The 21965-nt window shown below is 53.6% G+C and overlaps 1 protein-coding gene across 12 annotated transcripts in view; it reads right to left on the bottom strand.

The window, feature by feature from the left end:
- Positions 1–344: 344 nt before the first annotated feature.
- Positions 345–21965, bottom strand: part of Pitpnm2 (phosphatidylinositol transfer protein membrane associated 2) — a 137923-nt gene continuing 116302 nt past the window's right edge. For 4 of the 12 annotated variants that reach the window (XM_085679091.2, XM_085679097.2, XM_048447242.3 and 1 more), the window contains 21 exons: positions 19317–19619; positions 18459–18587; positions 16614–16715; positions 16395–16465; positions 13859–14106; positions 13242–13431; positions 12982–13101; positions 11907–12145; positions 11336–11514; positions 9911–10081; positions 9234–9383; positions 8197–8361; positions 7717–7878; positions 6852–7000; positions 6505–6621; positions 6086–6202; positions 5833–5981; positions 5574–5723; positions 3558–3741; positions 3352–3480; positions 345–3265 (listed from right to left, as the gene is read on the bottom strand). In XM_085679091.2, coding sequence (XP_085535217.2) covers positions 2942–3265; positions 3352–3480; positions 3558–3741; positions 5574–5723; positions 5833–5981; positions 6086–6202; positions 6505–6621; positions 6852–7000; positions 7717–7878; positions 8197–8361; positions 9234–9383; positions 9911–10081; positions 11336–11514; positions 11907–12145; positions 12982–13101; positions 13242–13431; positions 13859–14106; positions 16395–16465; positions 16614–16715; positions 18459–18587; positions 19317–19619 — 3548 coding nt within the window. In that variant the 3' untranslated portion in view covers positions 345–2941. The remainder of the gene's footprint in view (positions 3266–3351; positions 3481–3557; positions 3742–5573; positions 5724–5832; positions 5982–6085; positions 6203–6504; positions 6622–6851; positions 7001–7716; positions 7879–8196; positions 8362–9233; positions 9384–9910; positions 10082–11335; positions 11515–11906; positions 12146–12981; positions 13102–13241; positions 13432–13858; positions 14107–16394; positions 16466–16613; positions 16716–18458; positions 18588–19316; positions 19620–21965) is intronic. The other 8 variants (XM_085679107.2, XM_085679111.2, XM_085679121.2 and 5 more) reach the window with 8 other exon arrangements.

Genomic DNA, 21965 nt, shown 5'->3' with positions numbered 1-21965 from the left:
ACTATTGCCATTTGACTTATAAAGAGATGTGCTTATTATCTTTGGAAAGCTGGCATATCCTTTGGTGGTAATGAACAAAAACTACTAGCCACCCAGCTCCTCCTCAGTTGACTCAACCAGGACCAGACCTGACCCTACCCTGGCTGAGTCAAATTCAGCTTTGGTCCTTAGGGTGAGCTCATCAGGCCATTGCTGTGTCCTGTTCCACCAGAGCCAGGCTGTGTCCCCTGGGGAGCAGGTCTGTGCTGATGTCACAGTGGTTAGTTAGCATGTGTCACTGCAGTGGATGTCCCCACGCACACGCCAGGAGACCCACGGTGCCGCCACAGTAATGAGACCAGAAGGAAGCCTCCTGCTTCTTTAATTGGTGTAACAGACTGTGACACGGTATACAGAGAGCACACTCAGGCCAGACGATGCAAGGACAGCAGGGATGGGGTCAGGACATGGTTCACACATCGTCCAGAGAAACAGATGACAAGGACACATGGGAGGGGGCTGAGATGTGAAGATGTCACAGGGCAGGGTGGTGGGCAGCTCACACAGAACCAGGAAGGGGGTAGGGGAGGGTTCTTTGCTGAATCCTTCTTTAGAAATCAAAGAGAAGGCAGGTGGTTGGTGCTGGGTGGCATTGAGGCTCAGTCCTGGGGACTGCGGATGGGAAGGGAGTGACTAAGGCTTCTATTCTAACAGGCCTGGGGTGGGTGGCAGTCAACAAGGTCTGCCTCACCCTTTGGTTACGAATGGCCAGGCCTGAGCCCTGCAGCTCAGCACCTGACACTGTAAACATTTTTGGTATTTTTAAGGGACTTTGACCTTCCTCTCCTAGTTTCTGTAAAAGTGGGGCTTCTTCAAGAGAATGAGCCAAAGGAAATAGTAAGGGAAGCAGAAAGCAGACTTGAGTGAAGTTTGGCGGAAGGCTGCCGTCTCACCATCTATGGCTAAGGGCCCTGGGAGAGCCCTAGGGGACTATTGCTGTTGTCCTTGGCATGGCTGGCAGCTGGGCAGGCAGGGACATTCTGAGCCACGAGGGGGCTGCCCAGGGGGAGAAACCAAGCCTGCTGACCCCAGGGCTTCCCTGGCCTTTATTGCAGGTGGCCAGAGGCTTCCAGGCGCTTCTCCCAATGGCTAGTCACCTAGGCTGAGGCAAGACGGGGTGGGACTGAGGGAGGGGGCACTGGCCACTGGAACCCCTAGTGGGGCAGTGATTGTCGGGCCAGCAGCCTCTTTCAGGGGTGGGAGTGGTGGGGGCAGATATTGCACTTTCATTGTGACGGTTCCTCAGAATCTTGGTCCATAAAATAATCACTGCTTTATACAGAACGCTGGAAACAGCAAAGCTACATCTTAAGGGAAAACCATGAAGGTCTCGCCTCTCCAAACAGTTTTTTTTTCTCTGCACAAAATAAATAGCTTTCTTTCTGTCTAGGCCCACCATGGCAGGGCATCTCACGCCCCTGTGATGCACATATCTCTACAGCAAAGTCAGCGGCTCCTGTACGCCTACCTACTCAGCCTAGCCATGCGGCCCTGAGTCTCAGTCCAGCGTGGCAGCTCCTCAGGTAGAGCCCCGTCGCTGGACAGCTGGCCTGAGCTAGGTGGGCTCAGTCAGCGCAGGGAAGGTGCAAGAGAATTGTGCTCAGTGCTGCGGGGAAGGCAGGGCTCAGACCCAGAGTGTGGGACCCGTCCTTGTTTAGGGAGAAATAAAATGGCTGTCTGCCCTTAAGCTGACGAAGCAAGCTGTGGCTTCTTGGAGTAGACATTAAACAGAATGGCATTAAGAAAACCTAAGAGCTCCACCGGCCCCAGAGTAGGAAGTTGGTGGAATTGTGGGTCTGGTGAGGCGAGAAGCCCACAGCTTGCCGAGTGGACCAGGTGCAGGGCCCACAGGCCAGACTGAGTGGGACCCTGTCACAGTGCTGGGTGTTCCTAATGTAGCAGGCTGCACTGACGCTGAGCTAAGAAAAGGAAGCAGCCGCGGACTGCCTGGTAAAAAACCTTATAGAAACCAGATGGAGAAGTAGAAAGGTGTAGAAACGCGGCGGGCAGCAGCCATGGCATGGGGCCCCAGCCCATGGCAGGCGAGGAGGTGGAGGTGGAGGCCAGGCTTCACAGGCCCAGCTGCCCAAGGTGGGTTACCAGGAAGGAGCTGGCTACGCACTTTGCTGGCCTTGCGCCTGTGCTGTGCTCAGGACCCGGAATGACACCAGTCCTGTGACTGCACTGAGCTCTGGGTGGGCAGGTGGATGGGTGGGCAGCAGTCTTGAGACCGCTATTGGGCTGCCACAGTGCTGGCAGGCCAGGCAGGTGGCAGAAATTAAGATTTAGCCTTTCTCTCCTGCTTGTATGAAGATTTGCCACACTGGAATATTCTGTGTGGTGACAGGCCCTGGGTCAGCAGATACTGGGTTTCATGCATGTCAACATGTCTGGAGCCAGAAGAGAGATGGTAACAGGTCTCCACTCTCAAAAACCAGTGCAAAACCAGTGAGGTTGGACAGTTGAGAACCGGAGTCAACAAGAAGCAGGCTGGACCCCCGCTGGAGCTGCTACCAAATGGGAAGGGGTGCCAGTGGACACAGGTGGTAGGCTGGGCTTTATACCCATGCTTGGCACCAGGAGGCTGAGAGATCAACACAGGGCAAGATGTCCAGGAATGCCTCCCGGGCTGGGCTAGGTGGCCCATCCTGGTTCCTCTTCCATCATGGGCTGGACATCCTGCCAGCTTCCATGACAAGCTGGGCTCCTTAGAGCCTAGGGCATGAGGCAAGGCCGGGAGGACTGTGTTGGCATGGCCATGTCTTCCAAGGGGCCCTGGGACAAGCTCTCAGGCCACATCTGTGCTTGTCCCAGCCACCTATATGTGCACAGGCCAGGCCTCCCAGTGGGGCTGGTGCCCTGGCCTAGCACCATGGAGACTACAGCGGCTCCTAATGGTGTCCTACTTGGGTCCTGTGGCTGCCCCGGGTTCGAGGCGGCCTGTTATGGCACGGCCCCAGCAGCTGGCCGCCACACTCATGCTGCGCTGGCCCCGCTGCTCACTGTCCATCTGGCTCTGTGTCCGATCATGCCGATGGCTGGGCCCACTGGGCTGGGCTGAGATGGTGCGGAGCAGGTGGTTCCGGGAGCGCAGGAAGTCACCCTGGCCAGGTAGGCCAAAGCTGCCCTTGCGCAAGGCCATGCGTGTGGCTGTGTTTCGGGCTGGACGTGCCCGATGATTGTACTTGAGCTGGGCCAGGTGTGCCGCATAGCCATCCGTGATGAACTGTAGAGGAGTGATGGGGTGGGTTGTTAAGCAGCCTGGTACTCCCCAAGCTCCCCACATGTGCCCTTCAGTGTGCCCCGACTCACCTGGCACTGTTGCTGCAGCTTCTTGGTGGGCCGGCCCACAATGTAGATATGCATGGGAGACAGGTTGATGGAGTTATAGACTGCCACATCCTTTGTGGAACCGTAGGCCGCATGCGCACGCAGGTGCAACTGTGGATGAGACAACCATGGGCACAGGCTGGGTCTTCTAGCCCTCCCCTCCTTAACCCAGTGCTCCCAGGCCCCACCTCAGAGATGAGCAGCTTCAGGAAGTTAGCCTTGTGCCGCAGCGGGTCATGCACCAGACCATCACAGAAGGACACCACGCCATGAGGGAAGTTGTGCTGAGCCAGCCATGCCACTACCCGCTGCTTCTGCATGTCCGGTCGACCAGTCACATAGATGATGAGGTAGCCCAGGTCCTGCCAGTGTCTGCAGAGGCAAGGGGCAGGCGTGTCCCATGGCTGTTCTCCTTGAGCCTCCCTCTCTCCTGCCCAGCTAGAGCTCATTTGGGCCATTGAAAAGTACTTCAAATGAAAATAGACCCATATCTACCACTATGCACAAAACTCAAGTCCAAATGGATCAAAGACCTCAACATAAAGCCAGCCACATTGAACCCCATAGAAGAGAAAGTAGGAAGTACACTTGAACACATTGGCACAGGAGACCACTTCCTAAATATAACCCCAGCAGCACAGACACTGAGAGAAACAATTAGTAAATGAGACCTCCAGAAACTGAAAAGCTTCTGTAAAGCAAAGGAAATGGTCAAAAGACAAAATGATAGCCTACAGAATGGGAAAAGACCTTCACCAACCCCACATCAGACAGAGGTATGATCTCCAAAATATACAAAGGACTTAAGAAACTGGTCATCAAAAGAACAAATAATCCAATAGAAAAAATGGGGTACAGACCTAAACAGAACTCTCAACAGAGGAATCTAAAATGGATGAAAGACACTTAAGGAAATGCTCAACATCCTTAGCCATCAGAGAAATGCAAATCAAAACAACTCTGAGATTCCATCTTACACCTGTAAGAATGGCCAAGATCAAAAACACTGACGACAACTTATGCTGGAGAGGTTGTGGGGAAAAGGGAACACTTCTGCATTGCTGGTGGGAATGCAACCCCTTTGGATATCAGTGTGGTGATTTCTCAGAAAATTAGGAAACAACCTTCCTCAAGACCCAGTAATACCACTATTGGGTATATATCCAAAGGATGCTCAATCATGCCATAAGGACATGTGCTCAACTATGTTCATAACAACTTTGTTTGTCATAGCCAGAACCGGGAAACAACCTAAACGCCCCTCGATCGAAGAATGGATAAGGAAAATGTGGTACATTTACACAATGGAGTACTACACAGCAAAGAAATAAAATAAAATAAAGACAGCTTGAATTGTGCAGGAAAATGGATGGAGCTAGAAAACATGATTTTGAGTGAGGTAACCCAGACACAGAAAGACAATTATCACATGTACTCACTCATAGGTGGTTTTTAAACATAAAGCAAAGAAAACCAGCCTACAAACCACAATCCCAGAGAACTTAGACAACAATGAGGACCCTAAGAGAGACTACCTGGATTTAATCTACATGGGAAGTATAAAAAGACAAGATCTCCTGAGTAAACTGGGAGCATGGGGACCTTGGGAGAGGATTGAAGGGGAGGGAAAGGCAGGGAGGGAAGCAGAAAAAAATGTGGAGCTCAATAAAAATCAATTAAAAAAAAAGAAAAAGAAAAGTACTTCTTTAGTTGGGCCTTGCGGTGCCCACCTGCTCTGATGGTAATCCCATATATTCAAAAGGCTGAGGCAGGGGGATGGCAAATTCAAGGCAGCCTGGGCAATTATTTAGTGAGTGAGACCCTGTCTCAAAAAGTGAAAGGAGGGTTGAGGGCCGCTCATGGGAGAGTGCCTACACTTGCCTTGTATGAGCAAGGCCCTGGTCCAGTGCCCAGCACCACACAGAAAGGAAGAAATGCGTCTTGGCCAGAGTTGAACAGTGGTATGAGGGTGAATGGCGGTGCCAAAGCTCTCTGGACTGGCAGGTACCCTAGGTACCCTCAAAGGAGGCATCCTTGGAACTGCATTGGCATTAAGTGTGCCGACAGCTTGTTTGACAGTACACCAGCCAGTGGTGGCACCGGCTCAGGTCCTCAAGGCTGTGCTGTGTGCCGTATTCTCCTTCACTTGGCTTGCAGCCCACCCGCCTTCTGACAGCCACATCAGGCCCCTAAAGGTCACTCACCGCACCACGTCCACAGCTCCAGCGCGCACCTTGGGGTCACTGCCCATGATGGACACACTGGCAGCAAAGGAGCCATCGATACTGAAGACCACAAACTCTGTGCCCTTGGGGAGCACGGTGATGTAGCTGTCAGCAAAGGTGTGGTCTCCCCTGGTGGTCAGGGATAGCTCGTCAGAACTAGCCAGGGCCCACTCCCAGTCCCACCCTCCCACATTCAGGAGGCTGGCCTTGCTCTGCCTGCCCCACCAGAGGCACATACCTGACCACCATCTTGATGGGATAGACGCCCACCCCCAGGCGGTGTGTTTCTGGAATGGTGTAGGAGACACGCCCACTGCTGTTGGTCACCAGAGTGTCCAGGTACAGCCACTCACCTGAGGGTGGCTGCATCATGATGTGCACATCCACCTGGAACCACCAGGAACACTGTTTACAAACCGGCCATGGCCGGGCCTCAGTCCCTGTACCCTGCCAGGAGAATGGAAGTACTACCCCAGGCACCATGTCCTCACCTTCTCCCCAGTCAGGGTGACCATGTCCAAGGGCCCATACATGAACCGGCCTGTCACAATCTGTGGGCCATCCTCATTGGCAACTGCATCATTGATCCGGTGGTTGGCGGTCACATTCTGGGGAGGGGAATGCAAGGTGAGGTAAGGAGGGGGAATGGAGCTGGGGTCTTCTAGGCTCAGTTAATACCTCTGTGAGTGAGTCTGAGGGCTGAGCTTGGGTTCTGAGTTAGGTAGCCCATGCTGGGTCCAGTCAATAACCGACCAGAGAGGGCGACAATCTTGCTGTGCTTTCTTCCCTCCCAGCTCCTACCTCACTCCTCATTGGTCAGATGAGATGGCGCAGCAGTGTGATGTAGCTTCTTATTTCATGGGACTAAATAGGATGACGTCTGGGGCCTAGACACCCGGAAGACCCTCACCCGTAGCTTCACATGGGTCCTCTTGCGCTGCCACTTCTCTCTGGGTTGTGACGGTGTGAATACTGATACCTCCTTGCCATCTAGCTCCAGGATGCTGGAGCTGTCGTGCCGCATGACCTGGGGAACAGAGTCAGGCTGTGGGGCAGGCTCAAGCTTAGATGGCTGCTCTGGAAAAGGCCCAGCATCTCCAGGAGCTGGCAATGGACATCTGGCAGGGTCTCTAGTCTATGACCCCTAACTCCAACCAGTTCCCATCTCTGCTGTGAATGTGCACGTTGTCCCCACCCAGCACGCTGTAGGCTCCAGGCACCCAGTGTAAGGCCCAGTTGTGTCTGGGTAGTAGGTACCTGTCTCAGCAGAAAGGAGACTACATCGGTGGACTCCCAGTAGCTGGCGTGGAAGAGGTGGGGCAGGGCCACTGTGGGGAAGGCTGTGAGGGCGTCGGGGCAGTACAGGGCATAGTCAATTCGCTTCTGGCCCCACCACTTGGCAGCAACTGCCGGGAAGAAGCCAGGAGGAAGGTTGTGATTGCACTCTTGGACCCCAGGACGGGGACCCTCAGGACTGTTCACCTCAGACTAGCCCGCCCTCCAGGTGCAGTCAAAGCAGGTTTTTCTCCCAGGCTGGTGACAGGCAAGCAAGTATGTGTACAAAGTGCCCTCAGGTAGCCTTGCCGCCTGGAGTACAAAACCTTGTGGCAATGCCAAGGGGCATGAGGGTTTCTGGAGGAGGATAAGCTGTCCCAGTGCTGTTGGTGGCAGAGAAGCGTCCCTTCCCTAGACCCTGCCCAGGCTCTCAAGGAGGCACAGAGAGACCTTGGTTTGACAATTCTGCAACCTCTAGGCAAGGCTCACTGTCTTTCCAGTGTCTTGCCTACTGCAGAGGGGGAAGGGTGAGTGTGAGGCCCAGGGACCTGAGTGTCCTCCCTCAAGGGAGAAATAGCATGAGGAATGCCATGCCTGGTGGCTGCACATAGGTGCCCATCTGGTGGTGCCTGTTTCATGAGGCCTAGCTCCCCTGAGTTCTCTCCATGGCCTGCAAGATAGGACTCCCAGGCAGCTCCAGCCCCTCCCTCTCCTCCCCACCCAAGGCAGTGTGCCCTGTTAACCTCAGCAGGAAGCAGCAGACAGGGCCTAGCAGTGGGCTGCTAAGACATGCTTGGCAACAGTGAGTGATCTTGGGTTAGAGCGGAGAGTGCTGTGGCTGGGGTACCTTCTCCGATGTCCAAGTCAGGGAGGCAGGGGAACCTCTCCAGGTTGGGGCTCACCTGCCTTGCCCTGGCACGGGGACCCTGGGTGGTAGGGGATGGGGGGGGCAGGGCGAGCAAGGATAGGCGTCTGACGCTGGGGGTGTGGCTGAGCGATGAGGGACCCTCTGAGAAGCAAGAACGGGAATGGTTGAGACATACACATACACCAGGGGCCCCTACATTGGTAACAGAGCAGAGAGGATATGAGGAAAGAGCCAGGACCCAACCAAGGGAAGACCCTAAACAAAGTTGAAACCTTAGAAACCCCTGCAGAGGTCCCAGTCTTGCCCAACTGCTCTGACCACACCCTCCTAGCGAGGTCACTGCCGGCTGGCACTACTGACCAGTCACTGTGTGGAAGTACCCTGGTACTGCAGGGGCTCAGCACCTACTTCCTGCCAGCTAGACACTGCTATCACCCTGTCCTCAGGGTCAGCACTCACTCTGGGCAATGCTGGATGCTGTGTAGTTCTCGGCCATGCCTGACACCTGACTGGCAATGCTGATCTCACTGGCTCTGCGGAAACCACGGCTGGTAGAGGCTGTGCCAGGTGATGAGGGGGCTGCATGCTCTTGGAAGACTGTGTTGTGAGTCTGGAGCGCATCCGCTGTGGAGGGACAGGGACAGAGATTCAGGTAAGAGAAGCCCTGCCTGACCCTAGGTCTCCCAGCAATGGGAGAGGCCAGCTTGCCAGATCCGGTGTGACCAGGGTGCAGCTGGTTTAGGGCCTTGAGAGCCAAGGGCCTGAGCTGAGGCAGGGACGGGGAGGGCTGGGCAAAGAAGGGTGGACAGATGGACACAGACATGGGGCAGGGAGACAAGGCATGGGTTCCTGCCCTCCTTGGCCACTTCTTCCCACATTTGGCTCCACAGTTGCTCTCTTGGACCAGCATGGACTAGCCCACAGGTTATTAGCATGACCTTGGCAGGGGCCTTGGGCAGTTTCTTGGATGCTGTGTGTAGGCTGAGGACTGAGAAGAAGGCAGACCCCAGAGTGGCCCTCACACATAGGCTAGGACCCAGGCTTCAGGCAGAAGAGAACAGGGCTCAGCTGGAGTAACCAGTCTGGATAATGTATCAAAGGGCCTGCCCATTCTCAGAAAGGGAGGAGTGGAGACCCAGAGGCCCAACTCCTTGACAGCACCAAGGTTTTCTAGCTGAGGGGGGAAGAGAGGCTGCTTGAGGCCTTGCCCTATGTCGTGTCTGCTCCCTACAGCACCCTTGGGAAGGCACCTGCCATCTGACACTGGGACAGCCTCTGTCTGTCTCTGGGAAATGTGACCACTTTGCGCTGGGGTGGCCTCAGCTTTAGACTATCATGTATAGAAAGGAGGAGGCACCAGGACTAACTTCCCATGGCCATGTCCTTGCTAGGAAGGTCCCACTGACTCTGAGTGGCCAGAGAGGGCATGAGAGGGTAGAGGACCAAGGGAACAGCAGCCAAGCAGACATCAGTCACTAGGAGTGGGGGGTACACACACTCAGCACAGCCCGGGCTCTGGCGGGGCCCATCCTGCCAGGTGAGCGCGGGAACAGGGACACTGGTCTCCAGGAAGCTGTCCCCGTGGGGGAGAGGGGCCAGGGAGCCGCCCTCCAAGACCAATTCTGGGTTTCTCTGCACGGTCTCTACTGGAGGCAGATGGGAAGAGAGCAGAGAGGACAAGAACAGACACTCAAGTGGGTCATCTGCACACGTGCTGGCACAAACAAGGCTCCTCGAGACCAGGACATGACAACATGATGCCAGGATACACACTGGAGCAAGAGGATGGGCCAGTCCCTCCCATACTCCCGGCCATCTCTGGGTCAGCTGTCTATCACAATGGGCCCGGCCTACAACACCTCAATTTGCAGGCCTATAACTCCTTCCCCATTGGGTTGGAAGCCCTAGGCAGTAGGGAAGGGACTATGACCCTGGCCGTTGCTGGGACCCCTCGGCAGGCCTCGATAGGCAGAAGTCTCTCTTGCCCCACAGGGGCTAGGGAGGACAACTACATGTGCACCTCACCAAGTGTTTAGTTGCAACAGATGCCCAGTGGGGACGGGGGTCTGATGCTGCTTCCCTTTGGGAAGACCCAGTGTGTCGGGGGCTATACCATAGCAATTATAGCTACCCCCAACTTGAAAATAATCCCCACCTTCCTGGGGAGCCTCACCCAGCAGTGTGGAGCAGCCATCCCCCAGCGGGTAGCGCTGGTATCGGGGGATGTTGAAGGGTGGCAGGGTGTGGAAGCGCCGCTCCAGCAGCGGTTCTAGGCGGGAGGCTGAAGGGTCCGCAGGGTGGAAGAGGTTGTACACTTGCTGACAAGCTGGCCGCAGCTGAAAAACTGGGAGTGGAGGTGCAGAGAAAGGAGACTTTGGGTAATAGGTGGGAGCCTGGGGCCCAGGCACCCTTTGCCATGTGTTGTTTTTTTTTTTTTAATCAGTTTGGGATTTGTGTGGTTCATTGTCCATTCATTAATAAAGATTTTTTGAGACAGGGTCTCACTATGTAGCCCCTGCTAATATTGAACTGGAACTCTCCCTGCCTCAGTCTCCCAGGATTGTGATCACAAGATGTGTCATCATGCCCAGCTCCAATTTATTTTTGAGTTGGAGAAATGATAGTGACCTTGGTAAGACAGTTTGAGGAAATGTGTTGAGCAGTAGAGTGGAGGGCTCCTTCCAGCCTTATGGGCTCCATGTGCATTTTTAACTGGGTGTCACAGGAACGCAGGCTGAAGTCACCGCCATGCCCCCCCCCCCGCCATGTTTGCCCATTCCTAGGCTGTGTTCTGGCTCTGAGGAAGGGTTGAGTGTCAGGCGTGTGTCTTCCCTCAGAATTAGACACCTCCCTTCTAATCCACATGAACACACATTAAGCTTTCTGAACTTGGTCTTTGCACACCAGCATGTGTGGCTCCACCTCATTCTTCCTCAGGGTGGCAGGGGATCCCACAGAATGTTCTTTGCATGTGTCTGATAATCTGGCCCTATTCTGCAGGCGGACAGCTGCCCTGGGGAATATGCTCAGTTGTGGAGTACCCTTAGGGCTAAGGCTTTCCCTCACCAACGGGGCTGCTGTTGCACCTTGAAGAAGAGGAGGAGCAGGGGCCTTCATTTTAATCTAGCTTCATAGCTCCCCTGCTAAGGCTTTGTTCATCTAAGCCCCTCTGAGCCTGTTGCTCTTCTGCCACTGGTGACAGAGCAGCTACGTGGGATCATGCACATCTCTGGGGCTGTGCTGGCTAATCCTGGCAAGCATCAGGGATTCCTGGGATGGCAGGATACTGCCCTATCGGCCATCTTTACAGACTGTGAGGTACTACGGCCTCATCTGTCTCAATGGGTGAACCCTACACCAGAGACTGGTTCTCTTTTATCTGTCCTCCCTAACCTGCTGTGCATCCGCTCTGCTTCAGGGGACCTTAGAGAGAGGTACGAAGTGGTTTCAGGGATGGGCAGGTGACTGAGATGCTGAAGAGGTGGAGAAGGGCAATGGAGATACTGAGAGGGTTGGCATGTGGCCATGGCCTTGCGACTGACCCATGGAGTCTCCTGTCCAGTTCATGTAACCTGTCTTATCCCTGCAGGCCTCTCACCGTCCAGGGAAGGGACGACTGTTTTCCTCAAGGCTAGGACTAGCCCCAGTGGGCACCCGAAGAGGAAGAGGTCGGCGATCTCGAAGTCAAACTTGCCCAGGGCCCCGGCACCGTCCAGCATCGTAGAACTGCTTGAGCGGCGGGAGCTGGGCTCATTCCTCAGTACACTGGCATGGAGGCTGCAGTGGGGGACGTGCAGATCACCCAGGGTCAGCTTCACAAGGGTCAGGCTGGGTTTCACAGTCCCTTAGGGACTGAGCCCTGTGCTGTCATGAGTGCAGGCAGGGTTACCTGCTGGGACACTCCTAGTGACAGTGGGTCACAACCTCTTCAGGGAGCCTCCTGCCTTTAGATATCCCTGACTCCACCTCACTCCCGCCCTCAAGACAGTGTGTTTCCAGGGGCTAAGGGTGGCCCTTGTATACAGGACCATAGTACCTGGTAAACTGGGAAGTCCTTCAAACAGGAACTCCCATTACAGCATGCATGCAATTGGAATGTGGATTGGTGAAGGAGTACCCTGGTTCCTCCATGTTGGGCCTTTCTCCTTCTAAGTATTCTCAAACCCTACCTGGACAGGAAGGCCTGGTGTTGCTGAATGGTGTCCAGCTCATAGGTGGACGAATCACTCCTTTTGCGGGGCAGCTGCCTTCTGGGGTCCTCGGTGCCATTGCTGCGGGGGATGTCAATGTTGCTGCGGCTCAGGTGCCGACTACTCTCCAGGCTTGAGCCTCCGCCACCGCCACCGCCACCGCCACTGGAGCAGTGTGCTGCATTCACCAGGATGCCCGGGGACAGCAGGTCAGCGTCCTGGAATGGCCATGGAGGCTCACTGCCAGGTGGTCCCCAGCCTAGGCCCTTCTTCAGTGTTCTGTGAGCCCCTCCCTCCTGACTCCAGGCCCTGCTGGCCACTGCCCAGCTGCAGGCTTCTCACCCAACCAGAGGGGAAAGTCTCGTCTCCCACTGCCCCTCAGACTACTGGCTAAGTCCTAGCAGCCTTCATTCCAGGACTGGCTTGGCACACAGTGATCTCTCCCAGGTGATGGCCACTCTACAGCAGGAAGACATCAGGGTCAGACAAAGAGAAGAATAGGGTGTGCCCACCTCACCTCCTAGAATCAGAGCTGTTCCATGCAGTGCAGACCCTGGTGTGTGAAGCCACATCTCTCCTGGGCGCTAACACACTGCAGTGATTCTCCAGACCCCAAGCTCTAGTCTGTCACCTGTGCTCACACGCACCAGCAACCCGTGTCCTTCCCATCTGTCTGCTGGGGGATACTGAGGTACACTTCCAGCTCTTTTGGGCTACTGTTGACCTGCCTTGGGTATTCTTCACTTAGCCTGAGACCCAGACATATGCTCTTTGTGTCTCTCCTAGCCCTCTCATCCTGGGCAACTCCTGCTGGGCCTCATGGGCTTGGACATTCTGAATAGACAAAATAGACAAAGCATGGATTGTGTTGTCCAAGTCAGTTCCTCAGAGTTCTGGCTGGGCATGCTGCTTGTGGGACACAACACAGGCCAGCTGACTGCTTGGTGTCCTACAGCAGGAAAGGCAGCCAGTCTCCGTAGTATAGCAGAGATAGCAGGCCTTAGTGGGGGTCTGGGAACAATGGCTGCTCCACCCTCTGCCCCTGCTTAAGTACCTGCATGCTGACCACACTGCCCCGGCGACTGCTGCTTTGACTCTCAGACACTGGCTGGCCACTGTAGCATAAGGCATCAAATGCCAGGATACCCCCAACACAATCTCCAATCAGGCAGACCTGGAGGCAAGATGGCAGAGGCCTGAGTCTTGCTTGCTTGCTGGGTTGCTAATTAGGAAAAGTACCTCCACCCCCGGCTCCCCCTGGTTCTTCGTCAGCCCACCCTGGAAGGTCTTTCCCTACCTCTTGTCACCACTCACCTGTCCATTGAAGGTCACACCTTCCTGGGACTTGATGAAGTCTCCATAGGCCAGGTTGGCCCGCTGAATCACTGTAGCAACTGCCTCCTGATACTGGGGTGAAGAAGTGGCCAGCAGGGGCAGGGCAGCCAGGGGGATGTGGTCCTGGCTGCTAGACAGACAGCCCTCATCATGGCCGTAGGGGCTGAGGCTGGGGGGAGGGGCTGTGTCAGCAGAGGGCAGGTAAATTCAGCTTGACCCAAAGGTCCTCCCCCATCTGGAAAGCAGGCCAAACAGCTGCCTGCCCCAAAGGACTCATGAAGACACTCCCAGGGAGGCCTTGAGCAGACTCTGAGAGCCAGGGCCACTGAGCAGACTCAACCCAAGGCAGGCCAGCATCCCTACTCTACAGAATTGAACATGAACTCTGCCTGAGGATTGTTCTCCTAGAATCTGAACTTATCTTGTCTACACAGGCTCTGTGGCCTCCAGGCTGAGGGATGGATGGTAGAAAGGGCAATCTGGACAGAGGACCTAATTCTGGGGAGTCACATACTGTTCAGGGTTTCAGGTGGGGACAGCTGTGGTTGCTTCTCCCTGTGGGGCATGATGGGTGTTGGCAGGCATATGCCACTCACTTGGAGACAAGGGCGAAGGCGTCAGCACAGATGGGTGGGCAGGGCACCAGGCGGATAGCTAGGTGGCCTAGGGCACTGGGGTAGTGCACACGCATGACGGTGTCGAACACGTTGGTGATAGTATTGGTGTCACCCTGCTTGGAGCTGGGGTCCCCGGCTCCAGTGTCCAGGATGGTGCCTCCATGCAGCACCAGCAGCAGCACGTGAATCTTGGAGGGAGGCGCGGCTAGTGGCTGGCTCACCTCATCCTGCATGGGCAGTGGTGGGTATGAATTCCTTGCCAGGCACCAGGTGCCCTAGTCTGTTTTTGTCGTGCTGGGAATTGAACTGAGGATCTCATACATATGTGAGAGGCAAACATTCTACCCCTGGCTTTTGGTTATCTGGTTATGAGGTCTGGGTTCACAGCCTTAGCCTTCCCTTGGACCCCTGCAAGGACAAAGACTGGAGGAGGTGGTGTGGCCTGACCAGGGTCACAGCAGACTCAAGAAAGGGTATCTTCTAGAGAAACCACCAGTTCTACATTCTTCAGGATGTCAGGCGGCAGCTCCTGCTTGGGCAATCAGGCCTCTGGATGCCTGCTGCATGTCTGCTTTTAGATATAGTTCTGGTTTGGCCCAAATAGTCAGACCAAGCTGGTCCAGAGTCAGACTCATTAGGAGTGGCCAAGGCTAGGGAAGTAGTCTGGCTCTGAGGTCCTCCACTTGTCACTCAGTCCAAAGCCCTGCTATTTCTAGACTCTAAGACTAAGATCCTCAAGAACAGAGGGATCCTAGTAGAGGCAGAGTCCCAGCACACTGCAGCAGGACAGTTCAGGAAGATCAGATCACAAACCCGCCTTCCTACTGACCAGGCCTGCTACGAAGTCAAAGTGAGACCCTAGAATAATGCTCAGCTATGCACAGGGATACAGAGCTATTCTTTTCATAGACAAGGTGGTAGGCTGGGGAGGCCCAGGCACTGGTCGTATGGCTCATTAGCACCAAGAGAGAATAGCCCCCAAAGCTCCTGCTAGTTCTCCTGGCAGCCCAGGCTGTGGCCCCTGTCCCTGAGTTCCAGGTACATGTCCGAGAATGAGCACTGGTTTGTGTCTGTTGAGTCCTGGGGCGTGGGAGTAGACAGGGAAGAGAGTAGAGGGTGCCTATCTGGGGCTTGCCCTCCTCCAGGGGCTGGGGTAGAACAACTGTACATTCAGGGACTGCCCACCACAGGCTGGCCTGGGCCACTCCCATCAGGATCAAGTACAGGGAATTCTCCAATACAATAAGCACAAGGTTACGGGAAAAGTTTCTACAGTAGCCTGTCAGCTCCTGGACAGGGTGGTACAGTTCAGCTATACTTGTTACCTGAGGGTGGGTGGGACTGGGCTAGTGGGGCGTCAAGACTATCCTCTGTGCACTTATCAGGCTGAACCCCTCACTGGTTAACCCTTCAGGAACCCACAGAAACAGCTTTCTTCACATCCAGCCTAAGACAGGAACTCCCCGTCCTGAACTCCAGTGGGAACAGAGCTCACAAGAGTAGTGAAGGCAGCTATGGAGAGCCAGAGCAATGTCTCTCCCCGCCCCAGTCAATGTTCCTATCAAGCCATCCTTTCACGAAGGAAGGTTCCGGTTTGGGGGCTAGTATGGGCAGAAGGGTCTGACTTTGGATGGCAGTGCGCCAGAATTTGCTGGGCTCCTCCAAATGTACATCCCAAGACAGATCCTGAGCCTCAGGCTCCACCCCTCTCCTGGGGGACAGTCAGAGCTGTGTGCGCTGAGTTGGAAGGTCCTCTGCTTGCTTTGTCTAACATTAAGCAGCAACAACTGACAATCGTTCCCCTCAACTACTACCCCTTCTAGAAAAGTGTATGTCCACCTCAGACCTCAAAGGAGAAGCCCCCAGGAGGGGAAGAGGTGTGCCTGCCTCTCCTAGGCCCTCCAGGGAGACCAGAGTTCCTATGGAGGTGCTATATCCACCTTGGGCAGCCTGGAAACAGCAGGGCAGTGACTGTGACCGCGGCATGGGACAACCCTGGCCGGGCCTGGCTCCTGCCCCAGTGCAAACAGCTCTGACGCCCTGCAGGTGGAAGGAGCGCGAGCTTAGCAAAGAACCCCCAAAGTGGACACAGGCTCCAGAAAGACAGCTTTATTGGACACACTGAATTCTGCCTGACTTCAAGGGCCACAGCCATGTCACGTCTGCCTATGCGACTTTTGCTTCCTTCCTTTGCTTCCTTTTCTCTTCTGGTGCCACGGAAAGGATGGGAACACGGTGAAGTTCTTAGCTTTACTCTGGAATTTATAAGGTTCTCATTTTATTTTCCCAAAGGAGGAGCTTGGTCAAGGTTTTTCTTGGGGGCTGTCTGCTGTCCTTGGTTCTCAGGAACATCACAGAGATGGGGTTAATTGGTGTCTCCACAGGAAGGTGGCAAGGAAAGGGACCCCAGTCTCTCTGGTGAATGTCTGACTCTGGGGAGCTTTGCCTCTGAACTGGGCCCTCAGGCCCCTGACCCTCCCCACAGCCTTAGTCACTCAGTGTCCGGAGTACCCACCTCAATGATGTTCAGCTGCTCCACACTGGAGGCCACCCTGAACTCAGGGCCACTCTGGTGGTATAGACCGTCTGCAACACAGAAGCCATACTAACTACTGGTGTTGTGGACACCTGGTAGCCAAAAGAGAGCTCTGGCCCAGGAATACTGCAAGCTCTCATTGTGTGAGAACTGGGTAAGACAGGAGTAGGCCACACCCTCAACCCCCAGGCTGGTTACCCTGTGGGTCCTCAGGCTCTGGATTTTCCATTTTGTCCATGAGGTCATTGGAGTTCCACTTAGTGATGTCCTTGGGGAATACTTCCTCATTGTACGGATCCTCTGGGGGAGAAAGAGAGACTTCAGTGGGGTCTGGGGACACACTGGACCTCCTATGTTCCTGGAGTCCACATGCCCAGTGTTCTCAGCTCTGTTTTAATAGGACAGCCAGGCAGCTGCAACCACCTGGCTTTCTTTCCAATCACAGAAATTCCCATCCACACCATGTTAAAGGGGCATTTAGTATATTCATTATGCTGTGGGGACATCACCACTATTTAATTCTAAAATATTTCCATCACCTTGAATAGAAGCTTCATGCTTGATGACAAGCAGTCAGGCCTCACAGCATAATGAACTCTCTCCTCCAGGCCTCTGCTGACTCTGGGCATTTTCAGTGGACACAGTCACACATTGTGTGGTCTTCCATGCATGACTGTGTCCTCACAGCTCTGTGCTTTTGAGGTCTGTCTTCTCTGCAGAGTGTGGTGGCGCCTCCTTCCCTCTGCAGACGACCCTAGTCCGTTTATCCATTCACAGCTGATGCTGTTTAACGCCCAGAAAGACACAGCTCAAGGAAGGTCTGCTACGAACATGTCACCCAGGACTGGGCTCTCACTTCTGCTTCCCCACAACTGCTCCCAGGGTCGGGCAGCTGCCTGGGCTCAAGCTCATGCTGGCCCTCTCCTCCTTGGCTCCTGGACAGGACAGGACCTGAGAAGCCTGCTGCTTTGGCAGCTGTGCCTTTGTCCTACAGTCTTTTTCAACAACGAGGTGTCTTTCCTCTTTCAAGGAAAAAGAGCCAGCTGGGAAGGGTGGGACACCAAAGATACCCTTCTCCATTCTTGTCAAGTGCAGAGATTGGCTCAGGAGTCCCCTGTGACCCCTTTCCAGGTTGTCTAACTCCAGGACAAGCCAGGGCACTGACTCCCCCAGGTTCTCTCCCTGTAGGTATGGCTAGCCAGGTAGTTAAGACGTCACATGTGGGCAGCTCCTCTGCTCCTCCAAGCTAGGTGACAGAACGAGAGGACCCTGCTGTTCAGCTGCAGGCATGTTCTCATCATCCTGCACTTCTATTATTTGCACACTCTGGGGCTGGTGGGGCTGCCAGCATGCAGTAGCACCCATCTTTCTTCCCAGGTTTGTTTGCTGGCCCTTTTGATTTCGTTGAGAGCATCTTTGTGGTTCCGTGTAAGGCAGTGCGTGCATTTTCTGGCACAGGTGTGCAATTGGCTGTGTGTCCGCTGTACTTATTTTGCCATTAGTGGGAAAATGGTAAGTTCATCTAGTTTCTGCTTATTGCTTTTTCTAAAGTGTCTACATTAGATGCATATTAATTTGCATTAATTTAATGAAGAAAAGCAGCAACACACAATAAAACAAGCACAAAAATTGAGGAATCTGTAAGTCATACTTATGGAGATAAATTAATCTGGGAAAGCCTTTGGTAGAACTCTGTGTCATTTATGAGGTGTGGATAGGTATGGCTATGTAAGTATACATACAGCTATGTATGTAGCATATGGCTATGTAGGTATGGGTAGGCAGAACCTACCTATTCCTGTTCAAGAGAACAGCACTCTCCTTCCATGCCCTAAGTCCTGACTTAGACCCTAAACTCAAGTGAGGTGGCTTCCCAGTGACCTCATCTCATTCTCTGTGTTCTACCCCCAAGCCCCAGGCTGCCCTGTGACAGTATAGGTACAGGTCACAGGAGCAGTATAGTGACAGGTGCTTCATACCCTTTAACAATTCTTTGCATCTGGTCCAAGAAGTCCCCAAAGGCTGTAGGAGCTGCCTGCCTACCTTGTGCATCAAAGAACTCATCTTCTGAGCCTTCATCGGAGTCCCTGGCGATGCTCTGCATCCTCCACTCTGAGATGCTATGTCTGGAGGGGCTGGCTGAAAGGCAAAACTCTCGTGTGATGGTCTGGCCTGCAGAGAAAGACTCTGTTGAGCCAGTCATAGCAGGCAGGGAGTTGTGATGGCAGCTTGGAGGGCTAAGTGGGCACCATCAGAAAAGTTCACTCTAGACAGAAATGAAGAAAGTAGGGCTGAGTGTCTAGGGCCACCTATGTAGACCTGTCTGGCCCTTTCAAGGCGAGGAGTACTTGGCTGCCTTGTCCAGGGAGAGCTTAGGGTGTATGCTCAGAGTAGTGCTGGACCTGACCATAAATAAGCTTCTTAAATGTGGCCCCAGCAGAGCTGACAGGGCAGGGCAGCAGGAGTAAATGGAAAAATAAGGTACTGGCTCACCTCATCCCAATGCCATAAGCCCAGGGCCAGGTGCACTGGGTTGGAAAGGCATATTACAGGGGCTTGACTGGCTGCACAGGGGAGACCCTGCTTCACCTTGTGGTCCAGGATCTGATACCTTGAAGATGTCTTCTCTGACTGGGGGGCCTGCCCAGAATCACTCCCCAGAGTCACAAAGTTATAGATTGTCTGTTTACAGGTAAGTCTGGGGGTGCTGCATGGAAGAGGCAGCTTCACTTCATGGTAAAGTCCCACCTGGTACCAGTTAGAACGTGAAAGGCTCCATAGTTAGTTAGCTCTACTATGTCCAGAGGAAAGACACAGAACTACAGGGATGCAGCAGTGGCATGGCTACCCTGGAAACTGGGAAGGTAGGCCTTGAATCAAAAGGCAGGAACCCCAGCTCACCTCCCCGCTTGGAGGATCTTGAGGACTTGGAGGAGGTGGACCACTGCTTCTTCAGGCCCCGGCCCAGGGTCTCCCCATTGCTGCTGCTGGGTTCAGAGGCTGCTGTAGATGCCTGGACCTGAGGGGAGCTGTCCTTGCAGAGCTCTGATGTTCCTTCTTCCTCTGCATACTGGGCCATTTTTCGGGACAGCATGAGCTGTACTTCCCTTTCCAGTGCTCGGATGTTCTCCATGGTCAGCCCATACCACTCATCCTGCCAGCACCAGGCCTGCCGGTGGGCCCGCACCATCACCCGCCGCAGGCCTGCACAGAGCCGGAGGACAGAGGTGGGCACAGCTGCAGGTCAGCTAGAGTCACTGCTTATTTGTGCCTCAGTTCCTTTATTGCCACCCTAGAAAACTGGTCCCTAGATGGCCTGGGGAGCTCACAGTGGCCGGCACTTGCAGGGCCAGGTTTGTTAAGTAGAGGCTCTGGTCAGAAGCCACAGTTCACTGGAGGGGCTGCATGCCCCAAGGAGAAGCGGCACTGTAATTCCCAAGAGTCTCCTGTCTTGGTGCCTGGTCTACTTTTCTTGTTGAATTTCCCAAAGAAGAGCAAATTTTAAAATGGGTTGGGTTCTCTTTCTGTCTTTCTATCTGTCTGTCTGTCTGTCTATCTGGTGTGTGTATGTGTGTGTGTTACTCATGTGTATGGAAGCCAGAGGTTGTCAACATTGGGTGTCTTTCCTCTATTGTTTTTCCACATTATTTTTTTGAGGCAGGGTCCCTAATTAAACCTAGAATTTGCTGATTTGGCTAGACTGGATGCCAGCTAGCAAGAGGAATTCTTCCGTCTCTGCCTTCCCAGCACTTGGATTAAAGGCATACCCCATTAAGCCTCATTGGTTTATGTGGGATCAAATCTCAGTCCATATGGTTCGGTAGCAAGTACTTTACTGACTGAGTGAGCTATCCCCCTAGCCCCACATTTTCTTTAAAAATGAAAAAATTAAAACAAGAGCTGGGAGGTGATGGCGCACACCTTTAATCCCAGTACTCAGGAGGCAGAGGCAGGCGGATCTCAGTGAATTCCAGGCCAGCCTGGTCTACAGAGCAAGTTCCAGGACAGCCAAAGCTACACTGAGAAACCCTGTCTTGAAAAACAAAACAAAACAAAACAAAGAAAAGAAAAAAGCTGGATGCAGTGCCGCACAGCAATCCTAGCACTTGGAACATGGAGGCAGGAGTTTAAGATCATAAAGGTATCCTTGGCTAATGCTGGGTTGAGGCAGCTTGAGCCACATCAGACCCTGCTCCAAAAACAAACAAACAAATAACAAAAAACCCAAAACAGGGACTGGGGAGTGAGATGGCACAGTGGGTGCCAAGTCTAACAGCTGGAGCTCAATCCTTGGAACCCACACTGTAGAAGGAAAAGCTGTCCTCTGACCTCTACAGCACTTGCTGCTTTCCCAATCACCTATAACTCTAACTCCAGGAATCCAATACCCTCACCTGGCTTCCACAGGTATCTGCACTCACGTGCACATTCCCATACAGACACACAGACACAGACATACACAGGCACACAGATACACACAGACACACACAGACACAGATACACAGACAAAAAAAGCATAGAAGAAAGTAGCACATTAGTGTCCACACACTCAGCAAAGGACCAGAGTGTTGGGGTTCTTCAAAAATTCCTCTCTTAGCCGGGAGGTGGTGGCACATGCCTTTAATCCCAGCTCTCGGGAGGCAAAGGCAGGCAGATCTCTGTGAGTTTGAGGCCAGCCTGGTCTACAGAGTGAGTTCAGGTCAGGCTCCAAAGCTACAGAGAAACTCTGTCTCGGAAAAAAAAAACAACCAACCAAACAAACAAAAAAAACCCTTCTCTCTTCCTAGAAGTATAGGTCTCGGGTTTTGTGTTTGCTGCTTGCTCCGTTTCTGGGTCTAGTGTGCAGATGTGTTTCCCAGTGTGCTGGAATAGACATTGTGTTTGCTGCTTGCTCCGTTTCTGGGTTTAGTGTGCAGATGTGTTTCCCAGTGTGCTGGAATAGACACCTATGAGCTGTGCTGCGTGTTTTCTGCCATGTGCTTCTCCGAGTCTCTCCTTTCCCACACTCTTATGTGGCTCTAGGTGTGGGGTTTTGCTATTGATACATTTTTTTGTTTTGTTTTGTTTTTCGAGACAGGGTTTCTCTGTAGCTTTGGAGCCTGTCCTGGAACTAGCTCTTGTAGTCCAGGCTGGTCTCGAACTCACAGAGATCCTCCTTCCTCTGCCTCCCGAGTACTGGGATTAAAGGCGTGTGCCACCACTGCCCGGCTATTGATACATTTGAAAGACTTTTTAGTTCTTTTCCTGCTAGTTGGTCTTTGGCTCATCTGTATAATGTAGACCAGGCTGGCCTTCAACTCACAGAGATCCACCTGCCTCTAGCTTTCTGAGTGCTGGGATTAAAGCTATGTGTTATCACTGCCTGACTAATTTTTCTATTTTGTGGTCCTGAACATTCCTTAAATGTACATGAGTTTCTCCAGAGGACATCCTTGAGGAGTGATGGCTGGTTCTCAGGGCACACATCCTCTGCTTCCTCAGAGAACTCTGAGCAGCATTCCTCAGGCCTTGCCCCTTTCTCCTCCCATCCCCATGCCCCTTTTCCTGGTT

Source organism: Myodes glareolus, chromosome 2 (assembly GCF_982192425.1).
Source record: "Myodes glareolus chromosome 2, mMyoGla1.1, whole genome shotgun sequence".
Lineage (NCBI taxonomy): Eukaryota > Metazoa > Chordata > Mammalia > Rodentia > Cricetidae > Myodes > Myodes glareolus.
The sequence above is the reverse complement of the archived record's forward strand: the minus strand, read 5'-3'. Positions and strand labels throughout refer to the sequence as shown.